This window comes from Eulemur rufifrons, chromosome 7 (assembly GCF_041146395.1).
Source record: "Eulemur rufifrons isolate Redbay chromosome 7, OSU_ERuf_1, whole genome shotgun sequence".
Taxonomy (NCBI): Eukaryota; Metazoa; Chordata; class Mammalia; order Primates; family Lemuridae; genus Eulemur; species Eulemur rufifrons.
Window position 1 is genome coordinate 144,163,935 of NC_090989.1, and position 17,108 is coordinate 144,181,042.

Sequence of the window (17,108 nt, forward strand, 5' to 3'; positions counted from 1 at the left end):
GGGTGCCTTGGGGCATCCTGCAAGACCATGGCCAGCAACGTCAGTTTCACATTTGATTAATTTGAGTCACTCTGATTGTCACTCCACCTCCTTGTCTGTACCCATTAAATGATTTCAGACAGCTGTCACTTCCCTGGGTTTTGTGTAATCACTCACTTTGTAAAACCTTTGATAGGCCACAGAGGTGAAAGAAAGTGTTCCCAAGTCCAAGCTTAAGTAGAATCCTAGCTTTGCTATCTACTAGCTGTGTGACCTTGGCTAATTCACTTATCCTCTCTGAGCCTCAGTATTCTTACTTGTTAACAAATGGGGATATACGTTCCCGGAGATGAGGGATCAGTGAAATGGTGTGAGTGGAGGCAGCTGATGCAGTGTTTGGAACATGCTAAACAGTCAAGAGTTTCCTCCCTTTCTTCCTTCACAATTTAAGACTGCAGCAACAGAATGCCCCCATTTATTGGGTAGGAGTGTTGGAAACTGAGGGAGAAGAAGAGCTCATCCATTAGTTTTCTTTTGACCTGGAGAGAACATCCCTTTTTCCTTCCACACAAGGAAGGCAGAGGTGTGAGTGCAGAGTGTAACTGGGTATCATCAGCGATAGTGTAACCAACCGTGTCCTGTGGCAAGTGCAGAGAGCCCCCTCTTCCTGCAGCCCTCGGGTGGACGGCTTGTTTCTGGCTGGATGGTAGAAAGCACATTGCCTCCAGCTGTACTGAGTGTCTTTTGGGGAGAGCTGGTCTTCTTCCAGGGAACTCCACACTGGGAGGGCCACATCATTCCATTTCTGGGTCATGTTCTCAGCTCCTTGTGCCTACTAGGGATCTCCGTCCTTTTTGCAGTAAATAAAATAATTGTCGCCAGCCTCCCACGTAATGACTGTGGCTGCTGCCCTTCTTTCCCCACGTGAGTGGAAGGAGTCTGCTGGGGCACTTGGCAGCCTCGCTACCCGGTGGCACCGGAGCCGGGATTTTTGAGGTTGGGTGGATTCCTGAGACTTTCCTTCCTCGCCCCCGTCTGGACGGCATCCCTGGGCCCAGCCCACAGTGGCACTCGGGGGAAGTGGCCGGCTTGCTCTGCTGGCTCCACACACGACTGGCACACACTGACGCGGCTGTGGTTTGCTTCTCTTTCCTTCCTTCCCCTCCAGAGTATAAGAAGAAGTACGGAGAGGAACATGGCTCCTGCCAGGCTGGGATAGCAGGCTTCTTCACCGAGGTGGGTGTCGGCTGCCTGGGCATTTCTGTTCTCTTTTTGGTGTTCATTTTCTTGCTTACCATGATTTTGGCACTCCTTTGATGTGAGACTTCTCGTGTCCCAGATATTTGAGCTGTGAGTTAATAGATTATGGTCCTCACATCAGGGAAGGTTATTTAAATCTGGTGGGGGCCACCAGCTGGCCAGAGACCCCTGAGCAGAGGGAGGTGGGTGGGCTCATTTGGGGGATACACCCATTTGATGCTTTCTGTAGGAGTCAGCTTGACTCAGACATGTGGAAGGAGTCAATTCAGGGGGTGTGAGTGAGGCAGCATTCAGTCAAGTTGGGCCTCCTTGTTGGTGGACGTGAAGACAAATGTGTGGGCATCACCTCATAGCGACCTTCTCTCTTTAGTGGAGAGCCCTTGTTTTATGCATGGCTCTGACCTTTCCCTTTCCCGAATTCTGAGGGACCGTACACTTGATGCTTACAGGTCTGCACAGGAGTGGCAGGACCTTTGGCTGGTAGTACGTTTTAGGTACTGCTGTCTTGTGTGATTCTCACCTACTACAAGTTTGCCCTTCATATCCACTTCATTTCTTAGACATTTTCATGACTACCTGCCATGCACAGAGTTCCACGAGAGGCTCTGCAAGTGGCACCATCATCCATTTGAGTTGCTCAGGCCAAAAAAGTACTTTTTACTTCACTTCTAATTCATCTGCAATCCTATTGTTTTAGACTCCAAAACATATCCCAAATGTGGCAGCTTTTATTACCGCCACCTCTGTTATTTCTACCATGTTTCTGGAAAAGCCACCATCATCACCTGGAGATACACTATCCTCAAATTGGTCTCCCTAAATCCATTATTTTTTTTTTATTGTGGTAAAACATACATAACATACAATTCATCATTTTAACCATCTTAAAGCGTACAGTGCAGGGGCACTTTACACATACATTCACAGTGTTGTGCAGCCATCAACGCTGTCTCGTTTTAGAACATTCCCAGCCCCCCAACCTGCGTCCATTCTTGACCCCTACTGTGTGTTCCTGCTCACCAGCCTGAGGAGCCTTTCAAAATGAGACCCGTCATTCTGACTCCAAGGCTTCCCATTACGTGGAGGATTATAATCCAGACCCTGCGCCATGGCCCGCAGGCCAGACTCCCTGAGCCCACCCGGGACAGCAGAGCCCGGGGAGGGGAGTGCGCAGGTGTGCAGAGTCTGCTAAAGAGCGCCCCCCCCCCCCAGGGCAGGAGCGGAACTGTGCCCCTCCATTTCACTGGCTGCTGTTTAAATTCAAAGAAATAACAGGCAGTTGGCAACATAGTGTCTAATCCAGAAAGCAAGAAAGGAAAGGTAGAAAGACAGAAGTTCTATTATCCTTCACTCTCAAAACGATAAATAGGAGATGCCTCCCTCCTAAGCCCCATCCCTCACTGTCGTGATTCTCATTACATCACTTCACCGGAGAGTCACTTTACGGCAGCCTGCTCTACGCAGAGTTCCATGCTAGGCCTTGTGAATGGCACCCCCCATTGTCCTAGTTGTTGAGGCCAAAATTAAGATTGTTTTCTTACCTCACTCTCCTACTTCCAAGCCCCTAGCAAGTGCCACCTCCTGTGTCCTCAAAACCTCTAACAAAGATGCTCATTTCTTTCCACATCCTCTGCCACCCCACAGATCTAAGCCACAGTTGCCGTGCCCCCAACCACTGCAGAGCCCTCCCCTTTTACCGTTTCCACTCCTGCCTCCGGACAGACTAGTCCCCACACAGTAGCCAGAACTGGCTTTTCCAAATGAGAAAAATGTCATGGCACTCCTTTGTTCAGAACTTTCTGGTGCCTTCCCACCCATAATGAAATCCACACGCCTTCCCACGTCCTCCAGGCCTTCCTACCTTTCCATCCTCCTCTACCACATGGTACTTTCAACAGCTGCTGGAGCATGCCAAGCTCTTACTGGCCACATTGTGCCGGAGAGCCACACACAGCTCTCGGTGCACAAGTGCAGGCTTCTTTAGAAGAGACAGGTAGGGCAAAAGGTACTAAAAATTTGAATTTTGATACATGCTGGCAAACTGCACTTCAAAAATGTTTACTTGTGCTGGGCGCGGTGGCTCACGCCTGTAATCCTAGCACTCTGGGAGGCCGAGGCGGGCGGATTGTTTGAGCTCGGTAGTTCAAGACCAGCCTAAGCAAGAGTGAGACCCCGTCTCTACTAAAAATATAAAGAAATTAGCTGGACAACTAAAAATATACAGAAAAAATTAGCCGGGCATGGTGGTGTATGCCTGTAGTCCCAGCTACTCAGGAGGCTGAGGCAGTAGGATCTCTTGAGCCCAGGAGTCTGAGGTTGCTGTGAGCTAGGCTGATGCCACGGCACTCTAGCCCGGGCAACACAGTGAGACTCTATCTCAAAAAAAATAAAAAAAAATGAAAATGTTTACTAATTGACACTCCCTTGGGTTGCATCTGCCCCTACATTCTCTCACTGACCTTTAAATTTTTGTCATTTAAAAAAACCCTCATTTTATTTTAATGTCTCTTTCCCTGATTATTAGTGTAGTTTAGTATCCTTTTAAAATATTGACCATTTGTATTTAATTTTCTGGAAATTGCGTCTTTATGTTCTTAGTCCATTATTTTGTTTTTTCATTATTGTTTTACTGGTTTTTAGGAACTTGTCACATATTTTCAAAACTAATCTCTTATCTCGTATATGTGTTGCAAATTTTTTTCATCAGCCTTTTACTTGTTTTTTAAGTTTGCCTATGGTATCTTTATTGTACTGGCATTAAACATTCACATTTGGTAAAATCTAACAGTATTTTTCTTTCTGGATCCTAGATCTCTCTCTTGGGAAGGTTATACCCTCTCTAAGAATTTGAAAATATCCACCTATATTTTTTTCTAGTACTTTCATAGGTTTTTTTAAAAAAATATTTCTATCTTTAATCCTTCTGAAATTTATTTTTATATACCTTATATGGTAGACACTAATTGCATTTTTTCCTAAATGCATAGTTGATTGTTCTGATTCTAGTTTGTAAACACTTTTTCCTATCCGCATTGATCTGCAATGCCACCCTACATAGGCTAACTTCATTCTCTTCCATGTCAGTTAGATTTAGACTGTTTAATTGCCATAGCTGTTGTTCCTCCAGTAGGTCTGGTGATGTCTGACTTGAGCCAACAGGCAATGGGGAACCACTGTAAGTTCATAATCAGGTGACGCACCTGGTGCATGGCAGTGTTGTAAGAATGGCTATTTGGGTTGGCCGTGCCCAAGACTTTGGAATTGGAAGGGCCTGGAGGGAGGCCAGGTGGGAGGGTGGGATGTAGGTCAGCTTTGGAGCAACAGGACAGACTAGGGGGATGCTTTAGGAGTAAAAATGATAGGGAGAGTCAGAGAACATGAAGGAAGTGTCAAGGGGCTGGATGGTCAGAGCATTGTGGGGTAGAAGAAGGAGGTTTTGAGCCAGATATCTGGAGAATGGTGGTAACCCTGGTGAAAAGAGGTTACTGAGAAGGAACCCAGTGGGGGAGACAAACGCTGAGTCTGCTTTCAGACATGTGGAGTGTGCAGTGCTGGGACATCTTAAAGATGTATATTGGAGATATTTGGACATAGGGACTGGAACCCAGCCTGAGTTAGGAACTTAGATTTGGCCCTTGCTAGTAACTCTCTGAGGGGGAGAGTGTGCTTAGAATGGGGCCTGGCGGAGATGCCTCCCTTTAGATGGGAGGAGAGGATAGGTTCATTGCAGAAATCAGAGCTTACCAGAGATGATGGTAGAGAACTAAGGGAGCGAAAGAGTTCCCAGGAGGGTGGCGTCATTGTCGTCCCACCAGCTGGCTAGTCATGGAAGACAAAGGCAGTGGGGCAGGGTGGAAGGAGGGGAGGTAGGAGTCAGGGCAGGGCAGGGGTATGGGCGGGGGTGTGTCCAGGTGGCCTTACAAGCTCAGGGTGACGAGGAACCAGAGCATCTGTTGAAACTCCAGGCTCTGGGATGCAGAGCCCAGGGGAACCATAGCACCTCTCTGTGTGCTGGCTGGGCTCTGAGCGCACAGCAGTGGGGACACGGTGGGTATACAGACTGGCAGGGGAGGGGTGGGTGGCCACCAGGGGAAGGCAGCCCTGCTAGCCGCCACTCAGTCCTTGACCCCAGCCTGCTATCTCCTGACCAGTTTGGGCTTTGGCGTCAGATTTGGTTCCCAGGCTTTTGGCCTCCTTAAACCCGAGGTCTTTGAACTCACTGTCTCTCTTGTTTCTGGAACTTCAGCTGTTTGTGACTGAGCAGGAAATGTGCTTGAAGGGGTCAAGCAGGCACTGCTCCACTCCTCTGCCCTCCTGCTGACCTCGTCACTTGGGCTTGCCTTTGCTGTGAGCTGATCTGTCCCCTCACAGGGCACACAGCTGCTTCCTAAGCTAGATGTGCTTCTGTGGCCTTCTGGACATGGCCATGTTGCCCTGAAATGTTCTGTCCCAAGGTGCTTGCTTGACCTGCAGGTCAGTGATCCTGAGCTTATCAAAGCTCTCTGAGTTATGGATCCCATCTGAGTTTTAGCCTGTCATTGCGGATAAGAGAGAATTTCCTGGGAACTTTATTTATTTTTGTAGACTAGGCTAACAGAGGTGGGAGGTACTTCTAAGCAGCAAGAGAGGACTTGGACCGACTCGGCCAGCTTTCAAGCACTGCCGTGGAAGGCTGAAGAAGTGAGGATGAAAGTTTGTTCAGCACAGACTTCTATCATAGGTCCCGAGCACTCTGCCCTCCTGCTCGTGCCCCCTTGCAATGTGCAGAGGAAGCCTGTGGCGTCTCTTAGGCACACCCAGGTGCCCTCGTACCTCTGGAGATTCTGCTGATAAATGCATCTTGGGAAAAGGCCCGCACTGCTGTTAACTGATGGGATTCCAGGAATGTGGTTTAGGTAGTGGTAGCCTTTGCTTGCAGGGAACCTTTTGTTCATATGTGTGACATTTGCATTTGCTGTTCCTGGGTGTGGGGAGCTAAGCATTGGTCATGTTTTCCTGGCACTTGTGAACAGTACCAAAAAGGGTACAGATATCATCTGTAGTGAACAGAAAAAGCCAAATACAAGGGATTTCCAGGAAGACACTGTACCCACTTCCCACCCCAGCCCAGAGAGCTGCAGGCTTGGCCCCGTGATGTTTAGTTTGGACTGAAGGGGAAGGGGGTGAGCACTAGGAGGAGAGGGGAAAATACTGGCTTTTAACAGCTATCAGCTTTAAAGGTTTTTGAGGATAGGGATTAATTTGTCCTACCCTCTTGGTAATGTTTGAGAGGGGATACAGCAGTGTTTTAGCAGTGGGTTAATCTAAATCATCAGAAAGCAATGTGTTCACTGCCTGGTGTCCTGAAGAGCCTTTACAGGCCTGTACTGATGCTTAGAGCTCTGAATTATAAAAAGCTGCAGATAGAGAAAGCTCTACGCTGTGTAAACAACATCGACTGAGGATAGTGCTCATTATGTTCTTCGGTGCCCTTTGTATTTGGACTCTGACTACAAATTCTTTTCTAAGCTCAAGGCCAGGAAAAAATCTCTCTCCTTTGATGAACTGATCATTTGTGTTTCTTACACCCTTTCTAGAGCTAGCACAGTCCCATAAGCAGAACAGATGAGTATAAAGAGAATGAATGAATGAATGTACCACTGTGTTTTCCCAGTGGTGAGTCCTGAGTGCAGAAAGTGATCTATTTTTATAGAACAGTGAGATACCTATGAGGGCATCTGGCTTATCTTCAGCACTTTCCTTCCAGGGGAATAGGCTCTCAGAACCTTAAAACGAGGAGTCCGTCAACAGTCATTTGTAGTTGGAATCTTCCTGAATTACCAAAAGGAAACCATTTAGACCAGAATCTAGTGGCTTTTCTTCCATCTGTGCTCATAACTCTTCTTTGTTAAGCTTCAAATTGACCATAGAATGTATGTTATTCAAAGCATTATGCTCTTGCCTGCAGGCTCTGTCCTCCTCTAATTTTCTCTTTAGATGTTTCTGGCTTTTGCAGACATTTGTGCCCTAAGAATTCAGCGGTGACTTTATGAATTGTCACCAGAAACTCAGAATATTTGTAGCAGGATCTACCCTCCAGGGACTTGTCAGAAACTAGCAGCTTGTGACCGAGTGTGGGGCAAGCTCTGCAGAGAGAGTCCAGCCTGGGAAGATCTGCTTCTGAAATATATGACACTGCTGGGGACTCCAAAGGCCCAGGGGAAGGTTTTGTGTGTTTCAGCAGCAAGAGGCATGACCTGTCCAGTGTCCATTAACTCTATGAGCCTGCATGGCCTGCGTCTTTGGGGTTTTGTCTACAGCTGAAGGGTTTCCACTAGAAATTGTATTGATTTTAACCCTTTTGGATAGAATTTTTTAAAAAGACCTTGCACATTTCCTTGTTGTCTCAGCCCAAGAATGTTGTACAAAGGGACTTTATCTTTGTATCCAGCATGAACTCTGATAGATAATAGTAGGTGCTTAATAAATATTGTTGAGTGAAAAATTAATGATTTTATTAGAAAAATAATTTTGATTATTTCTTACTGCGGTGCAGATACTTTAGAAAATATAGGTAATCAAAAAGAAGGGCTTCCCTGTTGGGGAAGGAAGGACAGAAAGCCGGGGCCATCTGATGGATGCGAGGACTGCCCGCCTTCCCCTCACATGGGCGTGGCAGCTGCACAGTGGTGCTTCATTTTAATGCTTGCAAAATGTCCTCTCACAAGCATGTTTTGTGTTTTTGTGAGATGACTTCCATGTCAATGTTTAATCACTGTTAGAGAATTTGTAAAAATCAAAGTTTATTACATTCAATAAATACAACAAAATGCACTATTTTACATGCAGAGTTCAGTGAGTTTTGACAAATGTGTTCACCATGTCATCCCCACCTTGATGAAGATTAGAACATTCCCGTCACTCCAGAAAGTCCCTCATGCCCCTTTGCAGACAGAGCCCCCTTCTTCACTCCAGGTTACCCCTGATCGGACTTTTGTCATAATAGGTTGGTTTTGTTGATTCTAGAACTTCATATGCATGGACTCATAGTATGTACTCTTTGTTTTTTTGTTCTCTCATCAATGTTTTGTCTAATGTTTACCCACATTTCAACAGGGTTTTGAAGAATTGAGAAAGGATACCCAAGCAGAAGAGGTGTGAGGGCATTGCAGGGGTGGAGACAAAAAGAGCAGAATTGCTTAGAAAACCAGAATTAGTTTAGAGGGTCCCAGCCATGCAGTCTGAGGCCCGGTGCTCTTGGAAAACAGTCTATTCTAGAATTTTGAAAAAATACAAAGAAAATAAGCTTTGGGATGAGAATGAGGGAGAAGGATTGATTCCCATAGTCTTATCACCTAGTGGAAAAAACCATAAATGTTTTGGGGCTTATCCTCCTGGTCCTGTCTGTTGCTTGTCTGTCTGTACGTGTGTGTGTGTGTGTGTGTGTGTGTGTTTGTGTTTTAAACACAAAACATGATCATAGCATACATATTGTTTGGTATATCCTCTTTAACTCCCCAACACTTTGTGACTATCTCTCAGTGCCATTAGATCTTCCACAGTGTTTTTAATGCTGTGTAGAATTCTATTGAATGAATGCACCATAATTTAGAGTCCCTATTGTTAGGTGTTCAGGTTGTTTCCAACTTCTCTTAGTATAGTTATGATACATATTCTTGTGGGTAAAATCCTGCAGATATCTGTGCTGACTTCCTTAGGTAATCGAATCATTTTGGGGCACTTAGGATTATAATCGGCAATGGTCATTCGATGGTTTTGTGGCACAAGCATGCTCTCAGGCCTGTCGACAGTTTCCTCCTAATCTAATGCTGAAGACAGCTGTGCCTTTTGTGTTCTTGAGTCTGTGTTTAATAGTAGTACTGTCTCTTTCTGCCTGTGGTCTCTTCTTCTTGCAGTTTATGTCCTTCCTTGGTTGGGGTCTCTGATCTCTTGGTTTCATTCTTTCACATCTGCACTGGGCCGGAGTGGCTGGAAAACCGTGCTGTAGAACCACTCCTGAGAAGAGGGTCTTGCATGAGGACTGGAGGGGATTTGGCTGGAATATTAGTGCACAGGTTTTGCAAAGCTGATCTTGATCACTGTTTTCCTCTTGCTGTATATTAGGTGGAGGAGTTGCGGGAGAGTGGGACTGGACTCCAGGCTAGGCGACGTATTGCTGCCTTTCCATGAGAGTTTTCCCTGGAACCTGTGGTTTAGGACAATGTCAGGAGTTTGCTGTTTCCTTGTTTGATCCTGGTGTAAAGTTGAGGAAATGAGTGCAGCCTCATTGTGGATGGGATAGGGGCCTGGCCTGTCTCACATTCTGTTCCCTTGCTTGGTCATCTTTGTGTCTTTCATTCTGATAGTCCCATCCATATAATAGATTCCTTAATGCTAGGAAATCTGGTGAAATATGTTTTTATTGCTTAGCTGAAAAAAGCACTTGGTGTGAGGTATCTTAAATTTAATTCTGAGTTTTCTTTTGTTGTGACTGTGGTTCTCAACACACCCTGCTTCCCCTCGTCAGCTTCCTTCCCTATTTACCCTTGGATTTCTTTGCTGCAGGAGCTGGTGGTGATGGGTGCCCCAGGGTCATTTTATTGGGCTGGGACGGTCAAAGTGCTGAACCTTACGGACAACACCTATTTTAAACTGAATGATGACACGATCATGAGCAGGCGGTACACCTACCTGGGTGAGTAGCTCAGGGAGATGACAGGTAAGAAAGGGGAAATGGGCGTGATTCCCACCAAGCTCACGAATTACTGCTTTATTGGTGGAAAGAAAATGTCATTGTCTTTTACGTCTGTTGTAATTCCATATGTGTTTGTCTGTTGTAATTCCATATGTGTTTAGCCAGGGCACGTTAACGTCTAGCCCCTCATACAAAAGGTAGAGAGGAGAACAAAGGAGGGAACTGAATTAAAACTGTGTGATTTAATTAAAAAGCTGACTGCTAAGCCTCCAGGGAAGCAAACGTTTTATTTTCTTGTTATAGCAATTACTAAAGTTCAGATGGTCAGATACAAAATGTATGTAATAGAATCCTGATTTTCCAGGGCTTCCCTCTGGCTGGAGTCTCTGCTTCCTGCTCACAAAACTGGTTGCAAATAGAAATTATAAGGACCAGAAATTATCATGACAGATGACAACCTAATACTGAAGTTTAATTAAGGGCTCAGAACAATTTCTGTTATTTTCTCAGCCCTCTTAATCTTCTAGAAAGAAGATAGACACAATCTAATTTAGCAGCCATGAGGCAAGCATGACGCCAGGATAAGGCCATGCCCATTTAGGAACAGAGGCTGTCTTTGCTTGTGCAGATGATAATTACAAGACTCTTTTCTTTAATCCATGCCCTAAGTGCTATAATTCTGGACTGAAAATGAAGCTAAATTTAGGCCTCATAATGACAAAACAATGCTCTTTCACACTCATTACACATAACTTAAATCAGGGGATGTCCCTGACCTCCTTTTTGCATAGAGAGTTACTGGGAATTTCTTGTCACAAGGGAGTAGGGAGTTGTTGACTTGCCTTTCCCATCTGACTACAGGTTTTTTTGCCCAGTAGCATAGACCCAGTAATCCTTCTACTCTGGGTCTCTGGGGTGTTTGCTCCTGTACTCACCAGCTCCTTAATACTGTCGTCTTTTAAGCATTTTTTACCCTGCCAGGCTCTGTGTATTATTTCTTTTAGTTACTGAAACAACCTTATGAGGTAGCTATTATTATTATAATATTATCCACATTTTATAGATAATGAAACTGAGGTACAAAGAAGTTATATAACTTGGCCAGGTCAAATGACTCCTAAGTAGCAAAGTTGGGGTATAAACCCGTGGTTTCTGAATGTAGCCTAAATGCTGAGCTGCCTCCCTTGTGTGTGGTACTGAGACAGCACCTGTCACTGGTACTGTACACCTCACTATGCTCGGAGCACCTTGAAGGTGGGGACATTGTCTCACATTTCTAGGACTTTGTATAGTCTCTGGTGTATAGTAGGAGCTCAACACAGGTTCATTGAATCAGAGAACCAAGAGAAGGCAGAAGAAAGCCTGGTTTGGATGGTGGCTTCAGGGTCTAGCACAGGTCCTTTGAACCTTAGGGCCTGTGGTTTCTCCTTGTATACGGAACAGAGGCCCTTACCTGCTGTATGGATTAGCAAGGATCAGTTCAGGCTTTGATATCACTCATAATATGCTTAAGTAATGTGAGCCCCCAGTCTGAAGAAATCAGCCACATGGGGAATAAGAATTGATCATGATATGATGTCATCACAAAACTCAAACAGCTTATAATCACAGCGTTAGGGTTGGAGGGTGATGACAAGTTTTGAGAATATATGGCAGCCTGCATGCAGCATGCTGGCCAGAGGGGAGCTTTCAGCCTTGCCAGCAAGGTTCCCAAACAGCACGAGACATTTAGACTAAGCTCAGACACCCTTTTCCTTTGTTTCTTTTGCATCCAGATTCTTTGACCATCCATCCAGGACAGCTGCTTTTACCTTCTCTTAGGAGGGAATATGATATATTGGTTAATTGAGGGGGCTTCGCAGACAGATTGGATTTGAATCTTGCTGTGTAATCTTTGGCATGTAGTTTAACTATGTTTTGTCTATTTCTGTATCTGTAAAATGGAATAAACAATTATACCTTCTTCACAGAGTTGTTAGATTAAAAGAGGTAACGGTACCTAAAGTCATATAAGAATGTTCATAGCAACTTTATTCCTAATTGCTCCAAACGGGAAACAACCCAAATGCCCAGTATAACAGAATAAATAAAGATATGATATATTTATACAATGGAACATTACCCAACAGCAAAAAGAAACTACTGCTACTATACTGAACAGCATAGATGAATGTCACAGATGTGATGCTGAGTGAAGTTCTAGAAAAGGGAAACCTAATATGTAGTGACAGAAATCAGAATAGTGGCTACTTGCGTGGGGATGTCGACTGGGAAGGAGCATGAGGGAACCTTCTGGGGGGATGGTGCTATGGTTATATTCACTTTCTCGATCTGGGTGTGGCTGAATGGTTATGCAGTGTGTGCACACATTCATTAATTTCTGCACATCAGATATATGTACTTAACTGTATGAAAATTATACCTTGAAAAGAAAAAACAGATTTATAGTATTTAGCACAATACCTGTCCTAAGAGGACACTCAGAAAGCACTCTCTCCTGCGCTGATGTCCTTGTGAATATGCCTTTTTGTGAGATGAGCTATTCCAGCATGAGAAGACTGATAGCCGCCATTGTTCTCTGATAGTTTATGTTCCAAGAATAACTGGAACATAGCTGTCCAGATAGGGGATGGGCTTGAGAAACTTTTTCCTCTGATGGATATTTTACTTCCCTGACCTTCTTTCTCAACCCTGTCCTTGTTTTCTGCCCATCCTGTTTAGGCTACGCAGTGACTGCTGGCCACTTCTCTCACCCGTCCACCACTGACGTGGTAGGAGGCGCCCCACAGGACGAAGGCATTGGAAAGGTGAGAAGAAAAGTCTGTGGAATAGCATGGGTCAGGTAGAAGAGGGGAGTCTGCTGCCCCTGTTGTAGACGTTTGTCAGCTGACTTTGACCCAAGCCTGCTCCTGGGTGGCTGGGGGTAAGTGATGAAGTAGCGAGGAATCCCCACAGCCCCCTTCCATTTGAGGGTTTCCCTTGAGAGCTCAGTCAGTGTTGAATGCTATTCACACTCTCCGTTTTCTGCACATTCTCATCTGAGGTTCTTCACGGCTGACTGTGTGTAATTTATAAGACTGACGGGTGGCATCATGGTGCCCTCCAAAGGAATGGCATCCAGTACTGTCCACCTTCTAGTCCCCACCCTTGCAAACCCTTCCCAAGTTTGGCTTTGACTTAATGTAGCCAGGTCTAGTCCCTGATATCTTTGGGGCTTTATTTATGCCCTAATTTTTTCTCAAATTTATTTCCCCAATGTTTTGGAAGGAACACTGGGTTCCCAAGACTGGTTCAGTCCAAGGCTGGACTGGGAATATGTGAGTCTAGCTTCCCTAAAAGACCCCATGGCTCTAGGGCTGTCTCAGTCCCTTTTGGAGTCATGGCCTCCAAGGGGCCTGAATTATGTAGAACTATGCTTGTTGGTTCTTTAGCTTCAAAGTATAGGCAATCCAGATTGAGTAGTTCCACACTGGTCAGGAATCTGCATTTTTAACAAGCTCCTTACATTGTCTGATGGAAAAGACTGAATGGAGGAATCAACTTTAGATTTGAGCCTCTGGGGTGGACCTGTGATAGAGTCTGGCCCTATCTCCTGGGGCTTAGAGAATTGAGGTCGGGATTCTGTATTGGCCCCAATGGGGTAGACCACTGGTCATTGGAGCCTTCAGCCAGGATTTTAGGATGATCAGGGAGCCAATAAACCATGCAGCTGACTAAGCTTGACTGAGATATGTTCATGAGGGTTATTTCTGTGGATCCTCTTGGGCAGAGCTTAGGAGCTGCTGCTCACATCCCTGGAGCATGCACCTTCCTCCTTTCTGATACTGATGCTGCAGAGAAAGGTTCTTTGAAAATGAAACCAGATAAACCAGGACCCCAAGCAGGAGGAAGGAGAAGGCATGCAGATAACCTTTGGTAACCTCAAGAAAGAAGTGGGTCTTTCTGAGTCACATGAATTTCTCGACATGGTGGAGGGAAAACCATCAAGAGCTGTCTCCACACTGATGAAGTCGTGGAAGAGGAGCCGCAGGCTACCCGGCATCTCTGCAGGGTTGGTAAAAATGGTTACCCCCAGCTCACAGTGATGCGGATGCCTCTGTGCTGATAACAGCTTTCTTTTCTCACCAATTGCAGAAACACTTGATCCAATTTTATTGTTTTCCTTCAGATGATTGTGATGACTGCATAGTCCCTGACAAGTTTTAAGACAAGAATGGTATTTATAACTGATAGAGCCAGACAGCAGGAATCCTGGATCCAGAGAACAAAGAAAGAACATAGAAATGCTTCTTTGGATTGGACCACATGAGAAGTGCTGGGAAAATTGGTTACAGTTGACAAAGTTGTGACTATTCCACATTCCCAGGGACTGGAGCTGATGCAGACTCAATTCCAAAGGACCCCAGAGTGGTCTTCTCGTCTTTAGGATTTTGGTGGTTATTCGTTTCTGTTGTCAGGGCACAAAGGCGTTCACACTAAGATTGTAGTTATTATCCCATGTGAGGATCATCTGTCCTGGTTCTTTTGAGACATACGTCTCATAAGATGTTACTTGAAAAAAAAAAACTTCCATAGTCAAGTATATTTAGGGAGTTAAACGGCAATGATCATCTTTGCAATGGTGATTCATAGTTTAAATGTATATGCTAAAGGCTCTGAGAAGTTCCACAATAAAGGAACTTATGTGATGTTTAAATCTACATTTCTCAAACCAAACTTACGTTTACTCAAGCAGAGCCCATGGCTCTCATATTATGTGGAAGCACTTTGGGAAACTGCTTTGCCTACAACACTCACCTCCATCCTTTTGTCTTATGCTGTGATACCTGTTAAAAGTCTAATAGGAAGCCAGGCGAGGTGGCTCACGCCTGTAATCCTAGCACTCTGGGAGGCCAAGGCGGGAGGATCACTCAAGGTCAGGAGTTCGAGACCAGCCTGAGCAAGAGCGAGACCCTGTCTCTACTAAAAATAGAAAGAAATGATCTGGACAGCTAAAAATATATAGAAAAAAATTAGCCAGGCATGGTGGCGCATGCCTGTAGTCCCAGCTACTCGGAAGGCTGAGGCAGAATGATTGCTTGAGCCCAGGACTTTGAGGTTGCTGTGAGCTAGGCTGACACCATGGCACTCTAGCCTGGGCAACAGAGTGACACTCTGTCTCAAAAAACAAAAAACACACACAAAAAAAGTAAAAGTCTAATAGGAGTAAAGGAAATATTTCAAGGAAGAAAATACTTACTTTTCTGAGAATTGGATTATTTACTAATAATTTGGAAGCTCCTTGGGTCCTATTGTGCATGGCTTCCGTAAACCCTGTGGTTCAGGAGCAGTGGAGGTGATTTCTGCCTCAGGATTGAAGGACACTTTTTTTTTTTTTTTGGCAGGATTGGTAAGAAGAGAGCTGTGCTGACCTCTTCATTATCATCAGCCAGCGTAAGCACACCTGCTGTGTGCCTGGCCTTTAAATAGGACTCCCAAGAGGGTCCTGATCAATATCTTTGGTTATTGCTTCCATTCTAACTAGATTTTATTTCCTTCCATAGGTTTATATTTTTAGAGCGGACCGAAGATCAGGCACCTTAATTAAGATTTTTCAGGCATCAGGTAAAAAGGTGAGGTTCTTGATATAAGTGACTATTTTTTATTTGAGCAATGTGATCACGTGGAGTCAGTTCTTAGACCTTTTAGAAAATTGGTATGAAGGCCCTGCCTGTGCCCTCCATTTATATGGTGGTCCTGTCTGTATGTTAGTGTCTTTACCTTCTCAGCAGTGTGTGTAACCTGCAGATTCATGGGATTCATGCTCATTTTAGGAGGCATCATGTAGCAAGGTGAGTTTATCCATGGCCAAGTTACAGCACAGAGTTTTAAGAGGTTGTCCATAGTTCAGACACCGTCATCAAAATGACTGACATGCCCTGTCTCTCTGCCTTTCTCTGCCTCTGTATCTGTCTCATACTTCTGCATCTCCACCTCTAGGGGGATCAGGAGCAGGTGAGTTCCAGTAGCAAGCCCATTATGTCTATATAAGTGATTACTCTCAAAGGACGCAGGTAGGCAAATGCTTCTCACTGTCCCTGTCTCACCAGCCTGATGCTGGTCCTCCTTCCCGCATCCTTAGCCCTCTACTATCACTGCCACAGGGACTGTTGTCATACAGACAACATCCAAACGAAAGTCACCCGGTTCCTCTTAGAACCTTGAAGCAGAAATAGCTCAGGAGGCTGCCCTGAAGTTAGGCCTGGATGAAGTTTATCTGCCTGTGTCATCCCATCCTCCCCCTAATCCTCTCTCTGCTTCATGAAGGTTTCTGGTATACTGCACTGTAGCCTAAAATTAAGCATGGTAGAGAGTCCTTCAGTAAGTAAGCATTTGTCATGGGCTTATCCGTCGCACACACCTTAGTGTGGCTTAGATCAGCAGGACTGTTTGGCTGAGCTTGGCTGTTCTGAGCGACACAAGTTTAGGCTGGGAGGGGTGGGGAGTAATGTGGAAGCTGGTCTTGGTGGAGGCCCCAGTGGGCCCTGGGAAGAAGCACAGGATGCCTCAGACGTGGGAAGGAGACTCCAGAAGATAGGGGAATGCCAGAAGGTGATTTTATCTGCGCCACCCTGAGACAAGGAGAAAAGAATGATTGTTTCCTCCTGAGCCACGTGCCCCCAAGCCCAGTTCTGTTCCTGCTGTGAGTTGGAACTGCAGTAGGCCAGCCTGAGATCCTTCCACATTGTTCCAGTGGTGAGCCATATTCTGAGTTCCAGAAGTCCCACTCACCAGTAGACCTTTTTGCAGTTTTAACAACCTAAATATATAGTTACTTACGCTTAGTGTATAATTGTCATAACCTTTTGAATAAAAACTGTACCACCAAACTTGGTTTTGCATTTTCCCTCAGAACGGCTCTGTGTTCCCCTGAGAACTGTGCTGGCCTCTGTTATTTTAACATTTCTAAAACCCCAAAGCAACAACACTGGAAAATGACTGCGAGCAATTCTGCAAAAAAGGTTTTCCAAGCACCCCTAAAGTTAGGAAAGAAATAGCTGCATGCCTTTCGTGATTAAAAAGAGCCCTAAAGAGCAAGCAGGGTGTGAACGGCACTAAGTCTGACCTTTTAGATCTTCAAAAAATAAGAACTGGGTGGTTGTGTCTACCATGGAAACAAACTCCCTCCTCCTTTCAGAAGTACCTGGATTTGAAA

At 45.2% G+C, this 17,108-nt stretch overlaps 1 protein-coding gene across 1 annotated transcript in view; it reads left to right on the top strand.

Annotated features, from left to right (window-relative positions):
- Positions 1 to 17,108, top strand: part of ITGA9 (integrin subunit alpha 9) — a 323,466-nt gene that overhangs the window by 39,939 nt on the left and 266,419 nt on the right. Inside the window, exons 5-8 of the mRNA XM_069475539.1 lie at positions 1,148 to 1,215; positions 9,784 to 9,913; positions 12,635 to 12,720; positions 15,457 to 15,525. Of these exons, the coding sequence (XP_069331640.1) occupies positions 1,148 to 1,215; positions 9,784 to 9,913; positions 12,635 to 12,720; positions 15,457 to 15,525 (353 nt within the window). The remainder of the gene's footprint in view (positions 1 to 1,147; positions 1,216 to 9,783; positions 9,914 to 12,634; positions 12,721 to 15,456; positions 15,526 to 17,108) is intronic.